This window comes from Megascapheus bottae, chromosome 1, assembly GCF_031878675.1.
Source record: "Megascapheus bottae isolate mThoBot1 chromosome 1, mThoBot2.hap1, whole genome shotgun sequence".
Lineage (NCBI taxonomy): Eukaryota > Metazoa > Chordata > Mammalia > Rodentia > Geomyidae > Megascapheus > Megascapheus bottae.
Genome location: NC_143509.1, coordinates 520,760 through 543,894, shown reverse-complemented (window position 1 = coordinate 543,894; position 23,135 = coordinate 520,760). Strand labels below are relative to the sequence as shown.

At 63.7% G+C, this 23,135-nt stretch overlaps 1 protein-coding gene across 4 annotated transcripts in view; it reads right to left on the bottom strand.

Annotated features, from left to right (window-relative positions):
- Positions 1 to 130: 130 nt before the first annotated feature.
- Positions 131 to 23,135, bottom strand: part of Crtc1 (CREB regulated transcription coactivator 1) — a 28,591-nt gene continuing 5,586 nt past the window's right edge. The window contains exons 2-15 of one of the 4 annotated variants that reach the window (XM_090334309.1): positions 13,860 to 13,976; positions 13,392 to 13,439; positions 11,832 to 11,969; positions 11,511 to 11,572; positions 10,468 to 10,562; positions 9,898 to 9,983; positions 9,587 to 9,627; positions 9,242 to 9,456; positions 6,881 to 7,014; positions 5,733 to 6,017; positions 5,181 to 5,285; positions 3,904 to 3,990; positions 3,622 to 3,802; positions 131 to 3,297 (exon numbers count right to left, since the gene is read on the bottom strand). In XM_090334309.1, the coding sequence (XP_090190435.1) occupies positions 3,032 to 3,297; positions 3,622 to 3,802; positions 3,904 to 3,990; positions 5,181 to 5,285; positions 5,733 to 6,017; positions 6,881 to 7,014; positions 9,242 to 9,456; positions 9,587 to 9,627; positions 9,898 to 9,983; positions 10,468 to 10,562; positions 11,511 to 11,572; positions 11,832 to 11,969; positions 13,392 to 13,439; positions 13,860 to 13,976 (1,860 nt within the window). In that variant the 3' untranslated portion in view covers positions 131 to 3,031. The remainder of the gene's footprint in view (positions 3,298 to 3,621; positions 3,803 to 3,903; positions 3,991 to 5,180; positions 5,286 to 5,732; positions 6,018 to 6,880; positions 7,015 to 9,241; positions 9,457 to 9,586; positions 9,628 to 9,897; positions 9,984 to 10,467; positions 10,563 to 11,510; positions 11,573 to 11,831; positions 11,970 to 13,391; positions 13,440 to 13,859; positions 13,977 to 23,135) is intronic. The other 3 variants (XM_090334326.1, XM_090334319.1, XM_090334336.1) reach the window with 3 other exon arrangements.

The window sequence follows — 23,135 nt, the reverse complement described above, 5'->3', positions numbered from 1 at the left end:
GGCCCGCTGTGGGTGGAGCCCATCGCTCAGGATTCTGGGGCCTGCTGTGCGGTTACCCTGCTCTGGGACGCCTCCCCCAGGCCAGGAGAGTGAGAGAAATGGGGGGGCACAGGAAGGAGGAAGAGCCAGAGCCGAAAACATTTCATTTTTATTACATTTCATTACAAAGGATGCAGATGTACAAAGACAAGCCCTCACCAGAGGCCGGGGTGGGGTGGCCGAGTGTGCCCTGAGCCCGGCCCGCCTGCCTGCCCTCGTGGCACCCACGTGGGGGCCTGGCATGTGCATGCTGGGGTAGAGCCAGGGGGTGTGGGGGCACAGGCTGGGCAGGGCTCTGGTGGGCGCATTTGCATATATCAGGAGGCCATCTGGGTGCTAGAGCCGACCATGTCCCTGTGCGAGGCCCGGACTCAGTCCCGGTTCTCTGGGGTCAGGAGTGTGTGACAGGCTGGGCGGAGCGTGAGGCCTCCACACTCCAGAGTGTGCCAAGGCGGGCTCTGACCCTTGATCCCAGGAAGTGGGAGGTGGGTGAAGCCAGCAGCCAGCACTGCCCTGACCCTGCCCTGCGGGCCCAATAAATGACAGGGGAAACTGAGGCCCAGGATACATGGGGCTTGCTCCTGACCCCCATACCCTCAAAACTACCCCAGCACCCAAGTCACCTCATGTCCTGCCCCCAGCGGAACAAGGGCAGATGGTGCCATAATTTGACCTCAGTCTGACTGCCTGAGGGGGCATCCTGGGGTACAGGTGTGACAGGAAGGGAGTATCCTGGGGTACGGGTGGGTTGGGGGATGTCCTGGGGTAGGGGTGGGTCTGGTGGACCTGCAGGAGTGGGGTACAGGGGACTGAGGCGCCAAGCCTTGTCAGGCTGGGCCATAGTCCCCTGACCTGGGGGACACTACGCCCACCAGCTCTCCCAGGACCAGGTTAGGCGCTGTCTTTGGGAATTCACAACACTCAGATCCAGGCCTGGGTGGGGAGGGGAGGAGGATGGGTCCTGGGGACCCTTCAGGAGCAGCAAGACACCTGCTCCCTGAGCCTTTCCCCCTTCTACCCTCGAGGTACAGCTGCCAGCAGAAACATTGGCCTCTCCAGCTTAGTGGCCTCTGCAGCCCACTAGGGGAAGGCCTGGGGCGGGGCTCAGCCACCCCCCCCAAACTATATGTGGGGGGACACGGACAATCGATTCAGGGTTGCTGAAGCTCAGAGCCTTCTCAGGACACAAGGGCTGACCCTGACCTTTGAACCTCAGGAGAAACAAACCTACCCTCTCAGGGTCCTGGAGGGTAAACTGAGGCAGGGGATACCTGTCTTGCTTCCGTCTTGGGGAAATGTGTTCTGGCTAAGGCCAGAATCACATGGTTGGGTTGGGGAAAATGGCCTGGCCACTGAACTGACCCATAAACTGGAAGGGCAGAGGATGCAAATAGTGGGTGTCCACTGTCCAGCAGGCTGGAGCCAGCCGCACACAGCCGCTCTGAGGCCACAGCAGCCACAGGACTAGAGGAAAGGGCCCGGTCCCTCCCACTGTACTGCCAGAAAAGAAAAGGCGTTCAGGAATATCTCATAGAGGAGATCTAAAACCAGACACAGGTCTCACAACACGCCCCGCTGTGGAGTCAGGAGGCCTGCTCAGCCCCGAAGAGCACGGAGGCTTCTAGAATGAGGACACCTGGCTGCAGGCCCCCCGGGCTGAGGAAGGCCCTGCACCCGCCTGGGGATTCCAGGCCACCCCTAGGAAAAGCCTCATGGGGTCACCTGGGCTGCCTGGGCGGGCGAGGCCGGCGCCACTCCATGTCACCTGCTATCTGCAGGGAGGGAGCTGGCAGGGGCGCTCGTGTCTGATCTGAGAATTCCGTCCAGGCAGGCTGCCTGTGATTTTATTAAGGCCAGTTTTTGTTGTTGAAAATGTCTACACAAGTCTGACAGCAGCCAAACTACCTATGTACATGTACATGTCCCCCAAAAAACGCCAAGTCCCCACTCTGTCCCCAGGCACCACGTCACCAAGGATGCATACCCCGCCTGGCAGCTGGACCGCAGAGTGGTGGCAGGTCACCTGGCTGCTTGGAGGGACAGGCAGGGGTGGGACACCCCGAGATGTGGGAGGGACGCTGTGGTCAAGGCTCGACAGGGAGGGAACACCCCAGGCGGGGATTCCGGGGCAGGGAGGGCTAAGGAAACTGCTGGCCCCGTATCCCTGTCCACCACGCCCTGCTACTGCCCAGACCCCTGGAGGAAGCAGGTGACCTGGGCCTCCCAGAGACCCTCGATCGAAGCTGAAACTGCGACCCACAGCTGCAGCCCACTGGCCCTGCCACCGCCCCCTCTCCTTCAGGAAGAACCTGGACACCACAGAGCCGGGCGTGTGGCCCTCAAGCCTGGTTTCCAGCCAGCGTAGACAGGACGGAAGGTTTCGGGTTATAAAACATGCGCACAGGCGTGTGGCCGGAAAGGTTCGGCTACTGTCTACAATGAAAATGAAAATAGAAACCGAGGGAGGGCATGGGCCCCGTGTGAGGAGGCCCCGCACCGGCCGGGACCCCCGACTGTAACAGCATCACAGGGGGCGGGCGCGGTGGGGACACTGTGCGTCCTCTTGAACCCTGACCCCTCGGCCTGCCCTAGGCCTGGGGCCGGCAGGACGGGCATCCAAGTTCCCACTTTGCCCATGTGCCAGGCTCTGGGGAGCTGAGGGGCAGCTCTGCCCGGACAGATGGGGGAAGGCAGTGAGAGTGGAAACAGTCCCGAGAGACCCAGCCCGGGCCCTCCATGGCCAGCCTGGCCCCAGAGCTCACGGCCAGTGTCTTGGCGGTGGGGTGGGTCAGCCCCGATCCCAGCCTGGCTCCAGGCTGCAGGGCGGCTCGGCCGCTGCGGGAGGAAGGCCAGGCCAGGCCGGCGATGGGCGGCGGGATGGATTCTGGCAGCGCTGAAAGCTCCAATCACAAGCTCAGCCGTTGGCGGGGACAGACGGACGGAGCGTGGCCGTCCCAGGCTGCTGGCGTGCGGTGGTGTGCCGGCCGGCGGCTCACAGACGGTCCATCCGGAAGGTGTCCTCGGTGGCTGGATCTGCCAGGACCACGTCGGGGTCATTCAGCATGTGCAGGCCGTCCAGGGTCAGGGGGTCAATCTTGAGCTCGTCCAGAGGGAACTGGCTGTCGGCGTCGAAGCCCACGTCGCTGACCCCAGCCAGGGAGCCGGTCAGTTCTTTAGACAGGCTTGGGGGGGACTCTCCGGTCACTGGGGAGAGACAGCTGGCTTTTCCTGGGTGGCAGGCGCCAGGCCCGCACGGCCCTGCAGCATGAGAGGCCGGGCTGCCCAGGGAGCCCCATCCTGGGTGACCCGGAGGACCTCCAGCCCCCCACATCAAAGGGGCCTGAGCATGGACCCCTCCCTCTACTCAAGCAAGGCCAGTGGAGCCTGCCCGACAGGGAGGGGTCCCCATGGCAGCCCCAGATTGATTGTCCTGGCTAAGGAAGCCAGAGCCCCCCCCGCAGGGCCAGCCCCTCCTGAGAGGCAGGCGGGCAGGGTGAGTGGCCAGCTTTGCGGAAAGCCCGGGGCTGGACACCTGCCCAGCCGAGGGAGGGACAGGCAGGAGGGCTGGCGGCCGAGGCTCACCTGTAAGGATGATGTTGGGGATGCTGCTATGGCTGGCATAGCCCAGGGGCGGGGCGTCCTGCAGGCTCCCGTGGCTGCCCGTGAGCCCCATCAGGGCAGCCTGCGAGTAGCTGAGCGCGGCGCCCGGGCTGTAGAGGCCGCTGGAGCCGAGCGCGCTCTCCATCATGTTGAACTGTTCCAGCTGGGGAGGGCACGCGGCTGTGAGGGCGGAGGCCCCAGGGCCTTGTCCTCGGCCGCCCAGTGGGGTGGCAGGGCTCGGGGGTGTCTTGGGGGTTTGCTCACCTGGTGGGACAGGGCGTTTGCCTGCCGGGCCGCCATCTGCTGCTCATAGTACGCGTCCCCAAACACACCCGCCAGGCCGGAGGAGTGCTGCCACAGAAGAGAGGCGGTGTGCCCACGGCCCAAGTCGGTGGCCACACAGAGCGGCAGGCAGGCAGGGACGGCCTCCCCCCAAAACCACCCCATGTGAATGAGGGGACACGGTTGCCCTGGCTGCTTTCTCCCTCCTGTCCCCGAACCCCTCAGGAGGGAGGAGCGCACACACGGGGTCAGGGACGGGAAGGACAGCTGGCCTGGTCTAGGTCACACCAAGGGCCAAGGCTGGGTGCACACCTGGCCCCATCCCTCGGAGACCAGTGGCTCAGCTGCTGGCCCTGCGCTGGCACATGGCCCGAGCATGTCATCCCCGGGGCTCCTCCAGCATGGGCTTCTAGAAGGATTCCTGTGGGCTCAGGACTTGGGCACAGGATGGCATCCCTGGCTGCCCCCCCAGTAATGCCAGCAGTCATACCGGGAACGGACGCCTAGCAGAGGGCACAGCAGACACCATGCCACACAGCAGCGGGGCCAGGGGGGCCCCGGGGTGATGCCCGCAGGCTGTGGCTGGACACACCGTGCCCACAAAGAGTGGCACGAGCAGCCTACATGCCCGCCTGTCAAAGGGCAGCGCCAGGGGAGGGGTGGGGCTGCTCTGGGTTGGGGACCAGGATGGCCACAGGCAGAGGCTCAGCCCACCGAGGCTCGGGGCCACACAGGGTGGCCCTGGTCCCCTGTGTCTGAGCTGTTCCACCTTTCCTGCATTGACCCACGGCCTCCACAGAGCAGAGGCTGAGAAAGACAGACGGACGGACGGATGGACGGACGGACGGATGGATGGGTGGCTGAGAGGTGGCCAAGGGGCTCAGGGAGAGGCTGCCCTCTTCAGCCGTCCCCCAATGGGGTGGCCTGGCCCCACTGGGTCCCTGGAGGATGGGTGGAGGGAGACGGGCGCCGACAGGGGGGCCTCCCTCTTCCTGAGCCCAGGCCCTGCTCATGTCAGCTCTGTGAGCCAAGGTCTGTGGGCAGCTGTTGCCAAGGCCCAGGAGGGAGGCCGTCAAGAATGTCACACATCTGTCTGAGTGACCAGCCACCATAGGACAGAGCCACAAGGCAGGAGGGGGCAGGTGCCCGGCACACACACACACGCTCTGATCACATGGGGTAACATGAGCTGGCATGGGCGAGACAGGCACAGACGGGGCCCGTGGACTGGGCCCGAGGGCGGACGCCAAGGGCCTTACTTGTGGGGAGCTCCCGGGAGAGAAGCCTTGGTTGGAGACGGGCGAGGTGGGCGACTGGGTGGCAGGGGAGCCGGCGCTGGTGCGGTACTGCTGCAGGGACGGCGCCTGTGGGACAGACACGTGCTGGCCCAGCCTGGCTCTGTGCCCGGGAGCGTGGGGTCCCCAGAGCTGTGAGGGGCTGGGGGCATGGAGAGCGGGGACTCGAGGCCAGAGCCGGAAAACGTCCCCACTCACAGAGCAGAGGGGCTGCACGGGACACTCAGACCTAGACACGCGTGTGAGCATGGGCCGGGCAGCAGGGTCAGCTCTGTGCCTGGGGCCCTGCCAGGTCCCAGGTCTCTGGACCCTACGAGGGCAGCTGGGACTCTGGGCTCCTGTGGGTCTGGGGTCCTGGGGTGCAGGGCAGGCAGCAAACTATGATCAAACGCAAGTCCCTGATGCGTGCTCTCCCAACTCGTGCCTCAGTTTCCACTTCCGTGCAACACCCTCCCCCCCTCGCCCAGTCTGAAGGCTTAGTGGCCCATCCCTGCCCCGAGCCCGGCCCCCACCTACCGCAGCCATGTCCATGCCCACGGAGGCCTGGCCCGAGGTCTCTGGAGGGGACTGGGGGAGGGTGGATGGTGCAGTGGCAGCCAGTGGGGGCAGCTGCGGTCCGCGCGTCAGGCTTGCACTGGACATCAGAGGCCCCCCCGGGGGGAGGCTGACGGACACCTGGGGTGGAGGCGGGGGTGGCTGGGAGGCGGGCGGCGGAGGCGGAGGGGGCGGCGGCTGCGGAGGCTGCTGGGAACCAGCCTGGGCGAAGAAGGTGTAAGGCAGTGGCTGCTCTAGGGTCAGGGCCTGTGGGGAGAGGGGTGGGTGGGCGCCGGCTCGCGGGGCAGGCCCCAGCCCGCTGTGCCCAGGCCTCCCGGCCACTCCAGGCAGGCACGGGAAGGCCACGTGCAGAGCACAAACGCGCTAAGGGACAGTGCCCGGGTCCTGGGTTCAAGCTCTAGAATCAGCACCAACAATACAAAACAAAACCGTAAAAAAACAAGAAAAACGAGAAGAGGGCCACGGCTCGGACACGAGCACCTGTCTTCACGCGCCAGCCCGGGTTCCACGGCCAGAACTGCCACACGGAAGGGAGCGTGCAGCCGGTGCCACGAGCTCACACGTGTGATCTCAGCAACTCCTGGCTCAAAGCCCAGGCAGGAAAATCTGAGACGTCCTACACTTAATCCCCACGAAGTGGAGAGGGGAGCTGGGGCTGAAGTGGCTGGGCACGTGGGCAGACCTGAACTTAAGCCCCAGGACCAAAACAAGAAAGCAAAAGCAAAATACCCCCCCCCCTGAAAAAAAAAAACTTAGAGGGCTGGGAGTTTGGCCTAGTGGTTAAAGTGCTTGCCTAGCATGCATGAAGACCCGAGTTCAATTCCTTGGTACCACACGCATAGAAAAAACTGGAAGTGGAGCTGAGGCTCAAGTGGTAGAGCTCTAGCCTTGAGAAAGTCCAAGGACAGTGCTCAGGCCCTGAGCTCAAGCCCAGGACTGGCAAAAAAAAAAAAAAAGAAACCCAAAAAACAAAAAAACCCCTAGGTATATATACGTATATGTCTATACTTTTTTTTTGTCCCTTTGAAGTGTTACTGGTAACAAGTGAGAATCTGTACCCCTGCACTGGGTCCGTGACTCCACCCTGCCCGCCCACTGGGCCCTCGCACCTGAGTTATGGGTGACAGTGGGGACAGGGTGGGTGACACCTGCTGAGCCTGCTGCCGCCTGGCCTCGGTGCTCAGGGACAGGGGACTGATGCCGGCCGGTCGGTGCTGCGGTGAGGAGCTGGGCGAGCCCATCCCTGGAGGAGAGAGGAGGCCTGAGGGAGGCCCGGCCAGCCTGCAGCTCCCAATCTCTGGAAGCCGTAGGTGATTCTGGAGGAGGCTGGCGCAACGAGACTCTGTCCGGGGACTTGGGGGTGGAATTCCAGGGAGGGCTGGCTGTGGTGGAAGGGGAATCAGATGGCTCCCCGGGTAGGATGAGGTGGGAACGCTGGGGACAGGCGGGCCTGGGGCCCATCCCCAGGAGGGCAGCCTTTTGTGGAGGGCCCCGCCGCACCCAGCTTCCTGGTGGACATGTAGATGCTGGGGTTAACCCCATCTGCTGGGGCTGGCCGCTCCCGCTCGGCAGCTCGGGGTCCAGGTGGGCAGAGGACCCTGCTCACAGTGTAGCCGCAGACAGGGCCTGCCCTGCGCCCTGTCCCAGCAGGCGAGCTCGACCCCCGGGCCTGCTGGCTCTTCCTGGCCAGGGCTTGGGAATGGGACACTGTGCCTGATCCCTAGCTGAGGCCTGCAGCCATGACGTCTCCACATGTCTGTCACCTGGGCCACTTGGGAGGCTGAGGTCTGAGGACCTCGGATCAAAGCCAGCCTGGCAGGAAAGTGTGAGACTCTTATCTCCTATTACACAGCAGAGAAGCGGAGCTGTAGTTCAAGTGGTAGTGTACCAGAGTCCAGACCCCGAGTTCCAGCCCGGTGCGCGCGCACGCACGCACGCACCCACGCACGCACGCACGCACGCACGAGTGGGGCCCCTCCCTCATGGGCCTGCTGGCCTGGATGCAGAGCAGGTTTAATCCTCTGCTGGCTGGCCAGGCCCTGGGCTGGGAAGGGAAGCCAGTGCTCTGGAGTGGCCAGGTGGGCAAGCCGGGCGGCTGGGCATCTTGCTGTGGTTGGAGTACGGCCATCTGGAGAGGAAGTGCGGGCCGGCAGGTGGCAGGCCTCCCTGCTGGGGGCGGGGTAGCCTGGGCCAGGCCTCCTGCACTCTGGGGAGCCTGTCCATCGCCCCCAGTCTGGGCTGTGTGTGCAGACAGCCTGGGAGCAGCGGGTGTATGGACAGCAATGGTGGGTGTGGGGCTGGGCCGCGTGCATGCTTTCTTTCTCCTGGTGTCTACGCCGGGGCACTGGGGGCTGGCCTGGGGCCCTGCCATGCGTGGCAGAGGCCGTGTGGGGAACTGGGCAAAGGTGGAAAAGAAGGCTCTGCTGGGACTGGACTGGGTGCGGTGGCCCCAGGGCCCACCTTTGGCGTGGCCATGGATGCCAGCTGCCGGCCGGGCCCTGGCAGACTGGGGCCCCTAGAGAGCCCTGGAAGACGAGTCCACTCAACCCACAGCAGCCCTCGGCTGACAGCAGCCCGCTGCCCATTGCTACGGGCACCCCAGCCCCCGCTGCCCACACCACCCAGCCCCTCTGCACAGTCGCTGGTGGGTGGAAGCAGTGCAGGCCCTGGGCCTGAGCCTGTCCCCCATGGCGCTGTGGGGAGAATCGGAGCCATAGCTGAGTGCTGGTGGCTCACACCTGTAATTCCAGCTACTAAGGAGCCGAGGGCTGAGGGTGGCAGTCTGCAGTCAGCAGAGGCAGGAGAGTCCATGAGACTTTTTTTTTTGGCCAGGCTCAGGGCCTGAGCTTTCTCAAGGCTAGCACTCTACCACTGGAGCCACAGCACCACTTCTGTTTTTTCCTTTTTCTTTCTTTCTTTTGGTCTGTCATGGGGCTTGAACTCTGGGCCTAGGTGTTGTCCCTGAGCTCTTCAGCTCAAGGTTACCAGACAGGTGCTGCCCCTGGCCAAAGCCAGCAGGGCCGACCTCCCCCAGGAAGGGAGACAAACGCGACGGCCAAGGCACAGGGACAAAGAGGAGGCAGCCTGGCCCAGGGACAGCGCACAATGGAGCAGGGTTGGGGGCCAGCTGAGCACAGGGGTCAGAATAGGGGAGACAGGGTGGACGGGATGGCTCAGGGACCGCTCAGAGAACCATGGGGTGGGGGTGACCTGTGCTAAGGCCCTGGGGTAGTGTGGGGAGCCAGCAGTGGGGGTGGGGAGTAAGGGGGGGGCCAGCTAGGCCTGGGTGGCTGCTAGGACAGCTAGGGACCACAAGGGATGCAGACAGTCTGAGCCCTCACCCCCAGGCTGCACCTGGCTCCCAGCCTCTTCCCAAGGCCGCCATCCCATCCTGGGCCTCTGTGCCCCCCACCCCGGGCCTGGCCTCAGGCAGCGCCCCCGTGCTGTGTGCGGCCGGCGGGTCACCTTACCCTGGCTGGCGCCGAGGCCCGGGTGTGTGAGGTTGGCGTCCGCACTGGAGGTGCTGAGCGTGGGGAAGGGGGGGAAGGCGGGGTCCTCGGGGTCCAGTGGTGTGGGCAGAGGCGAGGGGAAGTGGATGTTGCTCAGGTCGGGCAGGGAGCCCCCGGTGCTGTGGGCCGCGGGGCTCAGGCCTGTGGTGCCCTCTTGGTCGGCAGACGGGAAGATGCTGTGAGGAGGCCGGAAGCAGGGGGGACGCTGAGGCGTAGGGATGGGTGCTAGAGCCTGGGGTCCCGGCTGAGGCCTGGCAGGGAGGGGGACCCCAGGAAGTGGGGTGCCGGGGTCCCAGGCGGACTTACTTGATCCCAGGGACCTCGCAGGACTTGGGCCTGGATCCGGCCTGAAAGAGAAGGAAGGCCCACCGCTAGGAGATGGTGGTCACTGGGGACCCCAGCGCCCCTCAGAGGGCCCCCAGAACTTCCTGCCAGGCATGGGCTGTGGAGTGGGCTGCCCTGGCACAGGTCTGAGTGACGCCTGGCTGTCTTCTTTTCCCTTGGACAGCACTGGGTTGAACTCAGGGCCTCCTGGGAAGCTGCTGTGCGCTTCTACACAGATGGCAGCCTGCAGACTGGGGTTTCTCAGGTCACAGGAAGAGCCACGCTGCTCTTACCTTCTTGCTGTCCCATGTCTGCTTGGAAAGGCTCTTGTCTGCCTCTGACATGGAACCCTCCATTCCTGGGACAGTCAGAAGGAGGACTAAAGCAGAGAGGAGGAAGATGAGGAAGGAGCCCACCAGCAGCCATGCTGGCACCAGGAGGCCCTGCCACAGCTGTCGTGGCTGTCAGGGGAGCTGGCCTGGAGCCCCGCGTCCTCCCTGCCAGTGGGGCTTAGGGCCTGAGGCTGTTTTACTATAGCTGGAGGCCTCCAGGCTGCCAGCAGCCAGCACAGAGCCAGGCGGCTGTCCGGTGGTCGGGAGGCCTGAGGGGCGGCCAGGAACTTGCCCTCCCTGAAGGCTCTGCATCAAGGCCCGCTTTCCTACTTGGCATGTGGGGTCAGAACGCCCAACTGCTGGCTCGCTGCCTCTCCTGTGCAAAAACCCCTGCGTCGCCCCAAGACACATCGCCCCCGAATCCCAAACCTGCCAAGAAAACTCCTCCACACTCTGGAAAACCCAACTCCAGCACTGCCACCTCAGAGCGGTCCCCAGAACTGCAAGGGGCTGGCGCCCGGCTCCCGGTACCTCTTTTCTGGTGAGCGTCCTGGGAAGTGGCCGTGAAGGAGTCTGGAGGAGAGGGCGCCATGGCACTCTGGTGCAGGGCAGAGTCCGAGTTGGTCCTGGGGGCAGGAGGGAGATGGTGAAGCCCAGGTAGGCCGAGGGGTACCCTGGGGGTCACTGCAGGGGTCACCTGAGAGCTGTAGCCCTCTACAAGCCGAGCCAGGCTGCAGGACAGCGGGCAGGTGACCCCCCCCCCCACTCCAGCAGCAGCTGGCAAGCCCGGCTGCACAGCACAGCGCAGGCCAGGAGGAGGCAACCCCTTCAGGGGTAGGGGTCTGGCTGCAACCAAGTCCAGCGCAGGTCAGAGCCCAGTAGCGGCCTGGCCTTCTGCCTGGGGACCCCAGGAAGAGCAGAGAACAGCTGCTGGACCAGGAAATGCAGACAGGGCTGGCAGGGGCTCAGGAAGGCGGAGCACAGTGCCCGGGCAGGCATCGGGGCAGCCTGTCACTCATGGGACAAGGGACACACTCACACACAGGTAAAAGAGGATCTGGTGGCAGTGCACCAACCTGTCGTCCCAGCTACTCAGAAGGCTGAGATCTGAGAATCACAGTTCAAAGCCAGCCCAGGCAAGAAAGTCCCTGGGACTCCTATCTGCAAGGAACCAGCAAAAAGCTGGAAGTGGACCTGTGGCTCAGATGGTAGAGTGCCAGCCTCGAGGACAAATCTATGCAAAACTGCAAGGCCCTGAGTTCAAGGTCCAGGACCCACACATGTGCATGGGCACGCGCGCGCGCGCACACACACACACACACACACACACACACAGAGAACAAATAAAACTGCAATGGGCTAGCTGTTAGATTATCCAGTTTTGGAATGAAAATAGGAAGCAGAGAGGGAGGAGGAGGAGGAGAGGATGGATGAGGGAAGGAGGAGGGCAAAGAAGGAAGAGGAAGGAAGAGGGAGGAGGAGGGAGGAAAAGAAAGGGTGTGGATGCTTCCAATCCTCTGTCCAGGCCTAGACACCCCATGTCCAGGGGACCGCAGGGCAGCCCAGCCACTGACCTCCTCCAGCTGGAGTCTGCAGGCGGCGAGAGGTACACGGTGCCGTAGGGGCAGCTGTCGGCGTTGGCGGAGTTAAGGGCTGGCGTGTGCGCTGGGCCCCGCCCGCCCCTGGCCTGGGAACAGCTGGGCCCCAAGCTGCTTCCTGCCTGGCCAGAAGCAGCCTTGGCCTGGGGCTCCGGGGCCTGGCCCGGCCACCCCGCACTCAGCCCTGGCTTCCTGAGGCCAGCCCCGCCCTCCCGGAGCTCAGCAGGACCCCCAGACCACAGAGGGGACCCGCTGGGGCCACAGCCCGAGGCCGGGAAGGCGTGCGGGGAAGGATATCTGCCGCCCGTGCTTGTCCACTGACAGGGGCCGGCGGTGGGGCGAGCCCAGGCGGCCACGCTCTCGGTACACCCGGTCCACCAGCCCGTGGTGGCGTGTCGTCCGGCTGGTGTCCAGACCCGAGGACTGGAAGGGTGTCTGGGCGAGGGCAGGAGAAAAGGGACAAAGCCCGGTGCTCATCACCCACCGTGGCCACAGCTCCCCGGCTCTGCCCGCAGGACGCCCCTGGGTGAGGCTTCCCCACCCGCCCCCTGCGCCCGGGGTTGGGGTACAGAGCCAGGGTGGTTGGGCCCTGGGTAGCAGGGGTGCAGGGTGGCTGGCATGCGTGGGCAGGCAGAGCAAATAAGCCCGGATGGTGCCCGCGGGAGCAGGCGCTGGGGCAACCCCGGCCTGCCAGGTGCGGCTGTCGGGCTTCTCCTGGGGCCTCTGGTCCCCACCGGCGTCATCCTTGGACGTGCAGCCAAGACAGGGCCAGAGGCCGGGCCCGAGGGTCCAGGGGAGCCCAGAGCGGCTCTTGGCCTTCCCTGGTGTCCTGTCAGAGCCCTGGCGCCTGGGGCAGCTGAAGATACTGGCCGGGCCCATCTCCTCTGGGCTCCATCTCAGCCTGCCTGCCTCACCCCGTGGGGTCTCCTTGCTATCTGACTATGGTGACAGACTCTTCACTAGCCCGTTTGGCCCCTGGCCCTTCTGTCTTCCTCCAGCAGGGCAAAAACCTGACATAAGGCAGTGGGCATTGCATCCCAGGGCACCAGGCTCCAGCCCAGTGAGGGCCATTCTGCTCTAGCTCGCTTCACCCTGCACTCTTGCCTTTCCTGGGGCTGCAACTCAGGCCTGGCCGCTGTCCTGGGTTTTATCACTCAAGATTAGCACTCTACCACTTGAGCCACAGCTCCACTTCCAGGTTTCTGGTGGTCCCCTGGAGGTAAGCGTCAAAAGGACCTTCTTGCCCAGTCGGGTTTGAACCTTAATCCTCAGATCTCAGCCTGCTGAGCAGCTGGGACGACAGGTGTGAGCGCCAGAGCCCACTTCCTGCTTGTTTGCTTAGGTGTAAGTCTACCATTTGAACTACAGCTCTCCTTGTGGCTCTTGGGTGGGTGGTTGAAGTCTTGTGGACTAGCCTGCTTGGATGGCTTTGGGCCACTTCTGACTCCGACCCCAGCCTCCGGAGTGGCTGGGGTGCTCTAGTGTGAGCCACTGCCTGGCTTCCTGCACTCCCGCCCCACAGTGAGCCCGGAAGCCAGCTGTGGCGAGTGACCTGGGCTGCAGGGGGCGGCCTGCAGGCCAGGAGGCCGGGCTGCGCTACGCTCACATCTGGAGAGGACCATGCACGGTGCGCATGCTCAGGGCCCCTCCCTCCCGACTGGACTCCAGAGCCTGCCTGGCGGAGCCCGGGCATCGTGGCCCCCCATGCTGTCACTCCCCGGCACCGGGGCGCTGGCAGGTCCACCTCGGCCTGACCAGCAGCCAGGGGCAGCCATGTGGGACGGGGACCCTTGGCACCCACAGCGGGTCCCGGTCTTGCAGGCCGGCACTACGGCCTCAGCCTGGGGGCTCGATTACCAGAGAGTCAGGAGCCGCGGCCAGGGCCTCCCCCACAAATCCGCTGGGCTGAAATGCAAAGAACCAAGACTGGGAGATGCCCACACAGGGGGCGGGGCCGGGTGGGCAGGGAGGCCAGCACTCCACGGCAGGCCACAGCCCCGCAGGCCTGAGGCGAAGGCCAAGGCAGCGCAGGACGCAGAGCGGGCGTGGGCCCAGCCTGCAGGGGAGCTGGGGCCCCTGGGACACAGCCCAGCTCTGCCTGCCTCTGCCCTAAGGGGTCTGTTGGGCCTCCCAGAGCCCTGGACAGAAGATGACCACGGGGTGGGGCCCAGCGTCAGGGAGGGGGGAGGGCCTTATCTCATTAGGCGTCTATGGCAGCAGGGCCTGGCATGGCCGTGCAGCCTCTGCCAGAAACCAGAACAGCCTGCAGACAGGAGGAGTGGGGGCCCGTGGGCCGGGCGGCTGGTGGGGGCGGGCCCGGCTCACCTGGAAGGGCAGGTCCAGGGCTCCGCTGCCCAGCTGGTTCACATTGGGCAGGGACCCGCCATAGTACTGGCCGCGGCTTGGGCCCAGCTGCAGGTACTGGGACTTCTGAAGTTGCAGCTGCAAGACACAGAGACAGATGGCTGCAGGGGGGCCGGGAGCCCCAGCCCGGGTCCAGGTGGTAGCAGGGCCTGCCGCCCCGGACCCAGGAGCCCCCAAGTCAGCCAGGTGTCCCGGCATGCATAGCGCAGCCAGGGCCCGATGGCCGGGGTTTGGGGCCTCCGGGGACCAGCCTCGCTTGCCCCTCAGGGAGGTGTTGGAGACCTAGGTCTTCCAGGAGCCATCCGCTATCCCTGCCACAGGCCACTCCAGCAGCCGGTGCTGCTGTGAGCCATGTGCCAGCGCATGGCAGGACCTCGGGCAGCGATGGCCCACGGAAGAGTGGTCTACGGCGCATCTGTGAGCTGGAGGGCGCTGGCTAGCTGCCCAACACGGGCCTGGAGGGCAGGAGCTCCCAGACCTGAGCCATCCAGCGAGGGGGGCTGGAGCCCAGCGTGCCCACGCCTGCCACGGCCCTACACAGCACAGCCAAATGACCCCAGCCACGGGGCAAGCCTTCCTCCTCAGACCAGGGCAGGGCCTGATGTGACCCCAACAGGCTTTGGCTTCCTAGGATGGGAAGGGACGAGTGGGCAATCCTCAGGTCCCGGGACCTGAGAATGAGGTGGACACCCCACTACCCCCCAGGCCCCTTCACTCTGTAGATGGACCAGCCCTGGCCAGCTCAGCTTCTAATGAGATTAAGGGGCAGGTGAGCCCAAGTCAGAGCTGTGTCATTCACAGGGGCACCAGGCCCTCTGCTTGGGCCCTTCAGAAGCAAAGCCAGTCACTTCCACCTCAGGACCTTTGCATAGATGCTGCCTCCACCATGAAGAGTCAGCCACTCTCCACCACCCAGGGGAGGCACTGCAAGCTCGGTGTCTGTGGCTCCAAGAGGGAGGAGGGCGCTGCCCGGAAACAGGACCCACCAAAGCCACACAGCTGCTCTGCCCCTGGACCTACCCTGCCGGTCTGCTCCCCACTGTCTCCAGGCCAGACGGGCAACTGAGGCTTGTGGATGAGAAGCCACGGCCTGGCACCAGCCAAGGGGTGGGGGAGACAGGAGGGAACCCCAGCTGGGGCACTTAGGTGTCCTGGACTGAGGGGTGGCCCCTCAGGACGGCCAAGAGCCAAGTGACATCTGGGAACTGCGGTTGGCCTATCCAGTTCTGCCAGGGGCCAGTCTGGCCCCGGCCTGCCACAGCTGATGCGAGCATGGCCCCAATACGAGGGCGTGATGGCAGCACAAGCCCTGTGGGGGACTGGGGACGAGGACAGCGGCTCAGATCCAGACACGGCTGCCCACAGGGGCCGCTGTCCTGCGCAGATGGGCAGAGGAGGAGATGAGGGGGTCTGGTGGGGCCAAGGGCACGCACAGGGAGGCTCTGGAGGGTCAACGCGGGGAAGTGGGGAGCGCAGGGGCAGAGCCAGAGCACCAGTGGACTCGCAGGACGCAGACCCGCGGCTGGGAGGACAGATGCCGGTGGCACCAGCTGGCCCTGGCAGGCGGCCCGGGGCTGTTCCCCACAGCCTCGCCCACCCCAGCCTCCTGTTCCCGGTGTGGGAGCAGCAGCACCCCAACACTGCCCTGCCTCTGCCCTGGAGGGGAGGCGCCATCTGCTGTGGGCAGCTGAGCCTGTAGAAAGTGCGAGCGCCCACCCCCGGCCCCGAGCCAGGGTTCCCAGCGGAAGGCGCAGGGTGGAGACGAGGCATGCACCCCACGAGCACCCCACGAGCACGGCAGCCACGGCTGGTGTGGCACGGCACAGGCTGGCCGGGGCCTGGGGCCCGGGCAGCACGGAAGGCAGGAGGGAGGGGGTCAGTCGTCACCTCAGGACGTCAGTGGGACCCAACCCAGGCCAGCAGCTGCCCGACGAGCCCTGGGTGCCGCCCCTGAGCTTTGCCACTCAAGGCTGCCGCTCCGTCCCGTGGGCCACCGCGCCAGTTCCGGTTTTCTGGCGGGTCCCTGGAGAGAAGTCTCAGGGGCTGGGCTGGCTTTGAACCACGACCCTCAGATCTCGGCCTCCTGAGCCACAGGCACTGGGCCCAGCCTGTTTCTGTCCCCCAAAGCAGATGCAGCCCCGGCTGCCTCCCATTGCTGCAGGCGGCTGCTCTGATGCCCTCTCAGAGTTGGCGCCTGGGCCTCTGGGGTCTGGCTTCTCTCACGTCGCATATTTTGGGCTTCACACACACTGTGGCATGTCAGAACCCACTGCATGTCACGGCCCAGTGCACCCCATGCCGTTTGTTTATTTATGCGCTCTCCTGATGGACGCTTGGGTTATTTTCCCAGCTCTTGGCTCCAGTGTGGAATCTGCTAGAAATGTGAGGCCTGCGTTGAAACCCCTGGGGTGTGTGTGTGTGTGGGGAGGGGTCCGTGGAGACTCCCTTGGCCAGCCCACCTCCACACAGCTGTAACACATGCTCTGCCGGTTTGTTCTGCTGGGCAGGGGCCCCGCACAAATCTGGGGTTCCCACGTCAAGCGCAGAGCTGCACGGCAGCCCCCTTGGTCTCCAGGCTGAGGCCTCTGCCCTGTCCCCCGACCCCCAGAGCTCTGGCCCCCAACCACTGCAGGTGAGGGAGGGAGTCAGGTGAGGGGCCTGGGGACAGCTCCACAGAGACGCCAGGGAGGAACGGCAGATGGGGCCCAGGCTGAGGCCCTGCCCAGCTCCTCTTCCTTTCTCAACCCAGGAATGCCTTTAATCAACCCTGGCCGCCAAGCCCCACCCCACGAGGGTCCCCCGGGGTCTGCACGCCCCCAGGAGGCCGGGCCCTGCCAGCTGGCCTGGTGCCCGCTGGGCTGCAGCTTGCCAGAGGTCCTGGAGGGAGGAGGCTGTCCCTCACCTGCCCCCCTCCTCAGGGCTATCCCCACTTCACACTGAGCCCTTGTGACCACTGCAGATGCCCCACGCTGCCCTCTGCACCCCTCCCCAGGGCACACCCATGGTCCCAGCACGGAAGGGATCCACAAGTGGACAAGGAGGGGACTCGGGGAGGGAGGCCTTAGTGTGACCTCTGGTTTGCTTTTATGGCCTGTTCTGGGCAGGAGCTGCTCCGCGGCCTCAAAGTCTACTGACTCGGGACGGCCTGGCACAAAGGGCCCTGAGGAGGGGGGATCGTGGCCATGCCAGGCTGGTGGGGGCAGGTTCAGACCCTGTAAGAGAGGAAAAGAGAAGCCAGTGGCTCACGCCTGTCATCCCAGCTACTCAGGAGGCTGAGATCTGAAGATTACGGTTCAAAGCCAGCCCCCGAGGGCACGAAAGTCCATGAGACTCTGATCCAATGAATCCCTAGAAACCTGGAAGTAGAGCTGTGGTCCAGTAGAACACCAGTCTTGAACTGAAGACTCAGGACAGCACCTAGGCCCAGAGTTCAAGTCCCACTGACAAAAAAATAATAATAAAATCAAAAAATAGAAGAGGAAGAAGAGGAAAAGGTAGAGGCACAACAGTGGAGAGCAGACCCAAGCCAGCGTCTTGTGTGTCCAAGCAGAATGAACACCTCCAGACAATGGGGGGCGCCAGCCCAGGGACACCCCGCCCCACACCACATGGCTTCTGCCTCCAGGACAGAAGAGAGGACAACTGCTGTCTCCTCCCTAGGGTACATGACTTGCCCTGAGCTGCACACACACCCGGAGTGTGCGCGTGTGTGGGATGCATACAGGTGTGCGTGGGGACGCGTGTATGAGGTGCACCGAGAGAGAGGTGTGGGCTCTAAGCTCCCGACGCCTGGCACTGCCCAGTGTGCCAGCGGCAGACGCCCCCCCCCACCGCGCAGTCTGACACCTCACCACCCACAAGCCCCAGCCCCCTGGCACCCCCGCTGTCTGCAGAGGCTGCTGTCTTGGCCATGCAGGGGCACCGGTCCCCGTGGCCGACTGGCCCTGCCCGCCTCACTGGCCCCACGGGACAGAGAAGACACACACACACACACCCTCGTTACCACGGCCCAAAATAGCTGGGCTGCTCCACTTCTACCACGCAGCTCAGCGACGGGTTATGTAACTCACGGGTGGTGCGCGACCCGAGACCCAGCACAGGACCCGTGCCCGTCCCCAGCTGCACAGCAGGCGGGCCAGTGACACACATGCTGCAGGGAGGGACAGGCACCGGGCACCCCATCCTGGCCCCAGACACCAACACCTTGGCAGCTCAGGGCCCCTTCTGGTCCCACCCTGTGTCCTTGAGGCCACCTGTCACCGGCTCGGCCCAGGTCGCAGGACAGACTGTGCCCCGTCTCTTCTCCTTGGCCCTCATGCCACCACCTTCCCCCTAGGGGTCCCCTGGCTTCCATTTAATTTTTTTTTTTTTTGGCCAGTGCTGGGGCTTGAACCCGGGGATCGCCTGGCACACATGAAACCGTGGGTTCAATTCCTCAGTACCACGCACAAAGAAAAAACCAGAAGTGGCTCTGTGGCTCAAGTGGTAGAGTGCCAGCCTTGAGCACAGACAGGGTCAGGGACAGAGGCCTGGCTCTGGAGTTCAAGGCCCAGGATTGGCAAAATAAATGAATAAAGTAAGACCAGTCGTGCTTGGCAGGGCCAGGAGCTGTGCTTGACGCCAGCCCCGTGATCCAGCACGGCGTTGGCACGCCGCGGCACAGGTGCGCACAGCAGCCGGTGACGGCACGGCGTGGAGACTCCTGGTGTGTGGAACCAGCCGTGGAATGCTACCCAGCTATGAGCCGGAATGCCGCGGCACTGGGTCAGCGAGGGTCCGTGGAGGGGCAGGAGCCAGGCCTGAGCCCCCAGCGTGGACCCAGGGCAGCCGCGCAGAGGGACGGTGGGCAGGGGCTGCGGGGCTGCAGGGTGGGGAGCGGCTGCCAGGGCCCCAGCTCTCGTCTGGGGAGATGAAAGCGTGTAGGTACCCACGGCCATGTTTCCACCCCAAGCCTCGGGCCCCGGGCCCTGCCCAGCTGGGCGGTGGAGTCTGGCGTGTCCCCCCGCGCCCCCGTTCCACGACAGCTGTGGACGTCAGGTAGAACAGCTCAGCCACGACCCCGCCACGGAGGCCGAGCCTGGCCGGGCTGGGGGACGACGCGGGTGGGCAGCGCAGGCCACAGGCCTCGGAGGACGGTGGCTCCAGCGAGAGCCATTCAAGACGATGTGTCACAGCCCACTGGCACCGCAGAGCGCTGCCCAGCCACTGAGAGGGAGGGCGCCATGCCGCGGACGGGCGCGTGGGCCAGGGCGCCCCAAACACACTGACTTGTGCACGGCATGTGCTGTCCACAGGCCCGACCCAGAGCGGCCACGACAGCTGCCCACGTCCAGTCTGGAGACGTCACCCCCGTTCCACCCCACCCCCACGGGCGCCAGTGCCACCACCTTCACCACCCCCCCATCACCACCCCCACTACCACCACCACCTCCATCACCACCCCTGCCAACACCTCCATCACCACCTCCACCATCACCTCCACCAGCACCTCCTCCACCACCTCCATCACCACCACCCCTGCCAACACCTCCATCACCACCTCCACCACCATCACCTCCACCACCACCTCCTCCACCACCCCCATCACCACCCCCACTACCACCATCACCTCCACCACCACCTCCTCCACCTCCACCACCACCTCCTCCACCACCCCCATCACCACCCCCACTACCACCATCACCTCCACCACCACCTCCTCCACCACCCCCGCCAACACCTCCATCACCACCTCCACCACCACCACCACCACCACCACCTCCTCCACCACCCCCGCCAACACCTCCATCACCACCTCCACCACCATCACCTCCACCACCACCTCCACCACCACCCCCGCCAACACCTCCATCACCTCCACCACCACCCCATCACCTCCATCTCCCCATCACCTCTATCACCCCATCATCTCCAGCACCACCATCTCCATCACCTCCACCACCACCCCATCACCTCCATCTCCCCATCACCTCCATCTCCCCATCACCTCCATCTCCCCAACACCCATATCACCTCCATCTCCCCAACACCTCCATCACCCCAGCACCTCCATCCCATGCCCACTCCCACCTCCACCATCACCCCCACTGCCATCACACCACCACAGCTGCCTTCACAGCCACCATCTCGACCACCGTCACCAGCTACCCCCCAGGAGCTGGCCGAGGGGACAGACACTGGGCAGGGCAGTGCGGAGGCCAGGCTGGTCATGAGGCACTGTGGCTGCCAGGGCGAACTTCAAGGCCCAGCTCAGGGCCAGGCCACGGCTGCACAGGAGACCCTGCCTCCAACTAAAGTGCTAAACTGGCGCTATGGCTCCGGGGACAGGGCGGTAGCCTTGAGCTGAAGCGCTCAGGGACAGTGTCCAGGCCCAGAGTCCAAGCCCCACAACTAACAAAAAAAGATCAAAAACAGACAAAAAACCTAAAACGCTGCTGGCCCTCTCATCCCAGTGGCTCCCACCTCTCATCCCAGCGACTGGAGGCTGAGATCTGAGGATCACAGTTCAAAGCCAGCCCGGCAGTAAAATCTATGGGACTCTTACCTCCATGAACCACCGGAACAGCGGAAGTAGCACGGTGGCTTCCGTGGTAGAGCGATAGCCTTGAGCCGAAGCGCTCAGGGACTGTGTATATTATACACATGTGCACATATATATGCACATACACGTTCACACACAGAGATGTACACGTACACACATACACATACACACGCACATATGTGAGATAATGTTGGGACACACCCACATGACCCGCAGCCCGTTGAAAGGGAGCTGCCAGGGGCTTGGCACAGCCCGACCCCATGTCCACCCCACGGACCAGTGGAGCCCCCCATGACGGGTGTGCAGAAAACAAGCAAAGACATGGGAGAGGCAGAGGCTAGGGAGGAGATGGAGGTCACTACCGTGGCCAGCCGAGCAGGGTAAATGCCCTGGGTCTGCGGGACAGGCTGGGAGGGGGGAGAAGAGGGCAGGCTGTCCAGCAAGGACATGGGGGAAGAGACTGGAGCCTTGGGAGCTGGGTCCTAGGGTATTTCACTTGAACAACGAAATGAGGGTGAAGGGGAGAACAGAGCAGCAACCCAGGCTGGGGCCTTCAGGGCCTCTGTGGACAGAACCTCCATGCCAGCTGCTCTCGAGGCGGGGACAAGCCCATTCTGGTCCCCACGTCTGCCGGTTGGGCCATGGGTCTCAGTGGTCCCTGAAGCTGCCCTCCCACATCCCAAATGCCCAACCAAGAAAGCTATGGTGACCAAGACAGCGCGGCACTGGTGTAGTTCGGTGCGGGGAACCAGGAGAGGTGGTCCACTCCTGTCATCCTAGCTACTGAGGATCCCAGACACTAACGTCCATGAGACTCTTAGCTCCAGTTAATCGCTATAAAATGGAAGTGGTGCTGTGGCTCAAGGGGCTGAAGAGCTCAGGAACAGCGCCCAGGCCCAGAGTTCAAGTCCAACAACAGCAATAACGAAATAGACTTGCGAGAAGAGTCACAGAGCTGAGACCCCCAGAGTGAGAGAGCCCCACTCCACCTACGGCTGCTGCAGAGGCTCCAGGAGGCGAGAACGTCTTTTCAACACACGGCTGTGGGAAAACTGGATCTACATTCTCCAAAGAACGGAGTTGGACTCATCCCTTACCCTGCCTACGAAAGTTAAATCCAACCCGATCAAAGACCCATGCTCTAGCCACAAAACCCCAAACCAAACAACCCCCACTGTACAGAGAAAACCATAAATCTGAGGTACAGGCCTCCCCTCACTGCCTCCGCACACTTCCCTCCCCTGAAGCTGAGGCGAGACAACACCAGAAGACAATGCAGACGCTGGACTTCGTCAAAATTAAAAACATGTGTGCAGCAAACACGCAGTCCACGGATGGAGCAGGGTGGGAGAAGGCCTGTGGGCAACACTCACTGCCAGCGAAATGCAGATTATGTGGCAAGGCCACGCGAGGGCAGACTGCAAGGAACTTGACAGATGCTTCTGGAAAAAAAGCAGCGAAGGCCACTGGGCAGGTGACAGCAGTGACAGGGAGGAGACTGTAGCTCAAAACCCCAAGACAGACAGCCCGGCACACCTTGAAAAGGCTGGGCACTGGTGGCTCACGCCTGTCATCCTAGCTACCCAGGCGGATGAGATCTGAGGATCGAGGTTCAAAACGGAAAACTGGAAGTGGGGCTGTGGCTCAAGTGGTAAAGAACTCGCCTTGATCTGAAGCGCTCAGGGACAGTGCCCAGGCCCAGAGTTCAAGCCCCAGGACTGGCACACACACACAAAAACTGGAGATGGTAGTACCTGCCTGACCCCCAGCTATGGAGAAAAGCGTTAAGAAAAGCATCACAGTCCAGGCCAAGGCAGACACGGCGGTCCCCGAAACCAACAGGGTTCTACAGAGCACCTGCTCAGCAAACGCAAGGCCCCCTGGCAGCACGGACAATGGGGAGGTGACCCTCAGGAAGACGGGCTGGGGGGGGGGGCACCTGCCCGGTGAGCACAGGTAAGACCGGGCTCCATCCCACACCACCGAAAAGGAAGAAGCCTGTCACATGCCAGGCACAAAGGCAAACAGAGCCGTGCAGCCCTACGGTGGCGGGTGTGTGGTGTACTCCTGTGACAACTCTGCCACGAGGCACTCTTGGCCTCATTTTTCTTTTTTTGTTGGTTGTGGGACTTGAACTCTGGGCCTGGGCGCTGTCCCTGAGCTCTTCAGCTCAAGGCTACCTCCCTACCCTTGAGACACAGCCCCACTTCCAATCTTCTGATGGTTCATTGGAGATAAGAGTCTCATGGTCTTTGGTGCCTGGGCTGGCTTTGAACTAAGATCCTCAGATCTCAGACTCTGAGTAGCTGCCCAGCTTGGCCTCCTCTTTTCACGAAAGGGAAACTGAGCCCTGTGTGGCGGCAAGGGCACAGGACAAGTGCAGGTCAGCCCCGCTGGGCTGCTGGCTTTCAAACGAGGACCAGCCCGTGCCTGGTAGTCGCCTGGCCTGCCAGGTCTGCCAGGGAGCCCAGGGCAGGGCAGGTGCCCAGCAGGATGGCTACACTTGAGGCCCTGCAGTCCCCATCCAGCTTCAGGCTAAAGCTGAGTGCAGAAGCCATGCTGTGACTTCAGCCCTCAGAACTGACAAGAAGGTCACAAGTTCTACGCCAGCTTACTCTGCACAGCACAAATGACTCCAGAACATGACCACGGAGAAAGAGAGGGAGGTGTCCGGACGGCAGAGGAACACGGGCAAA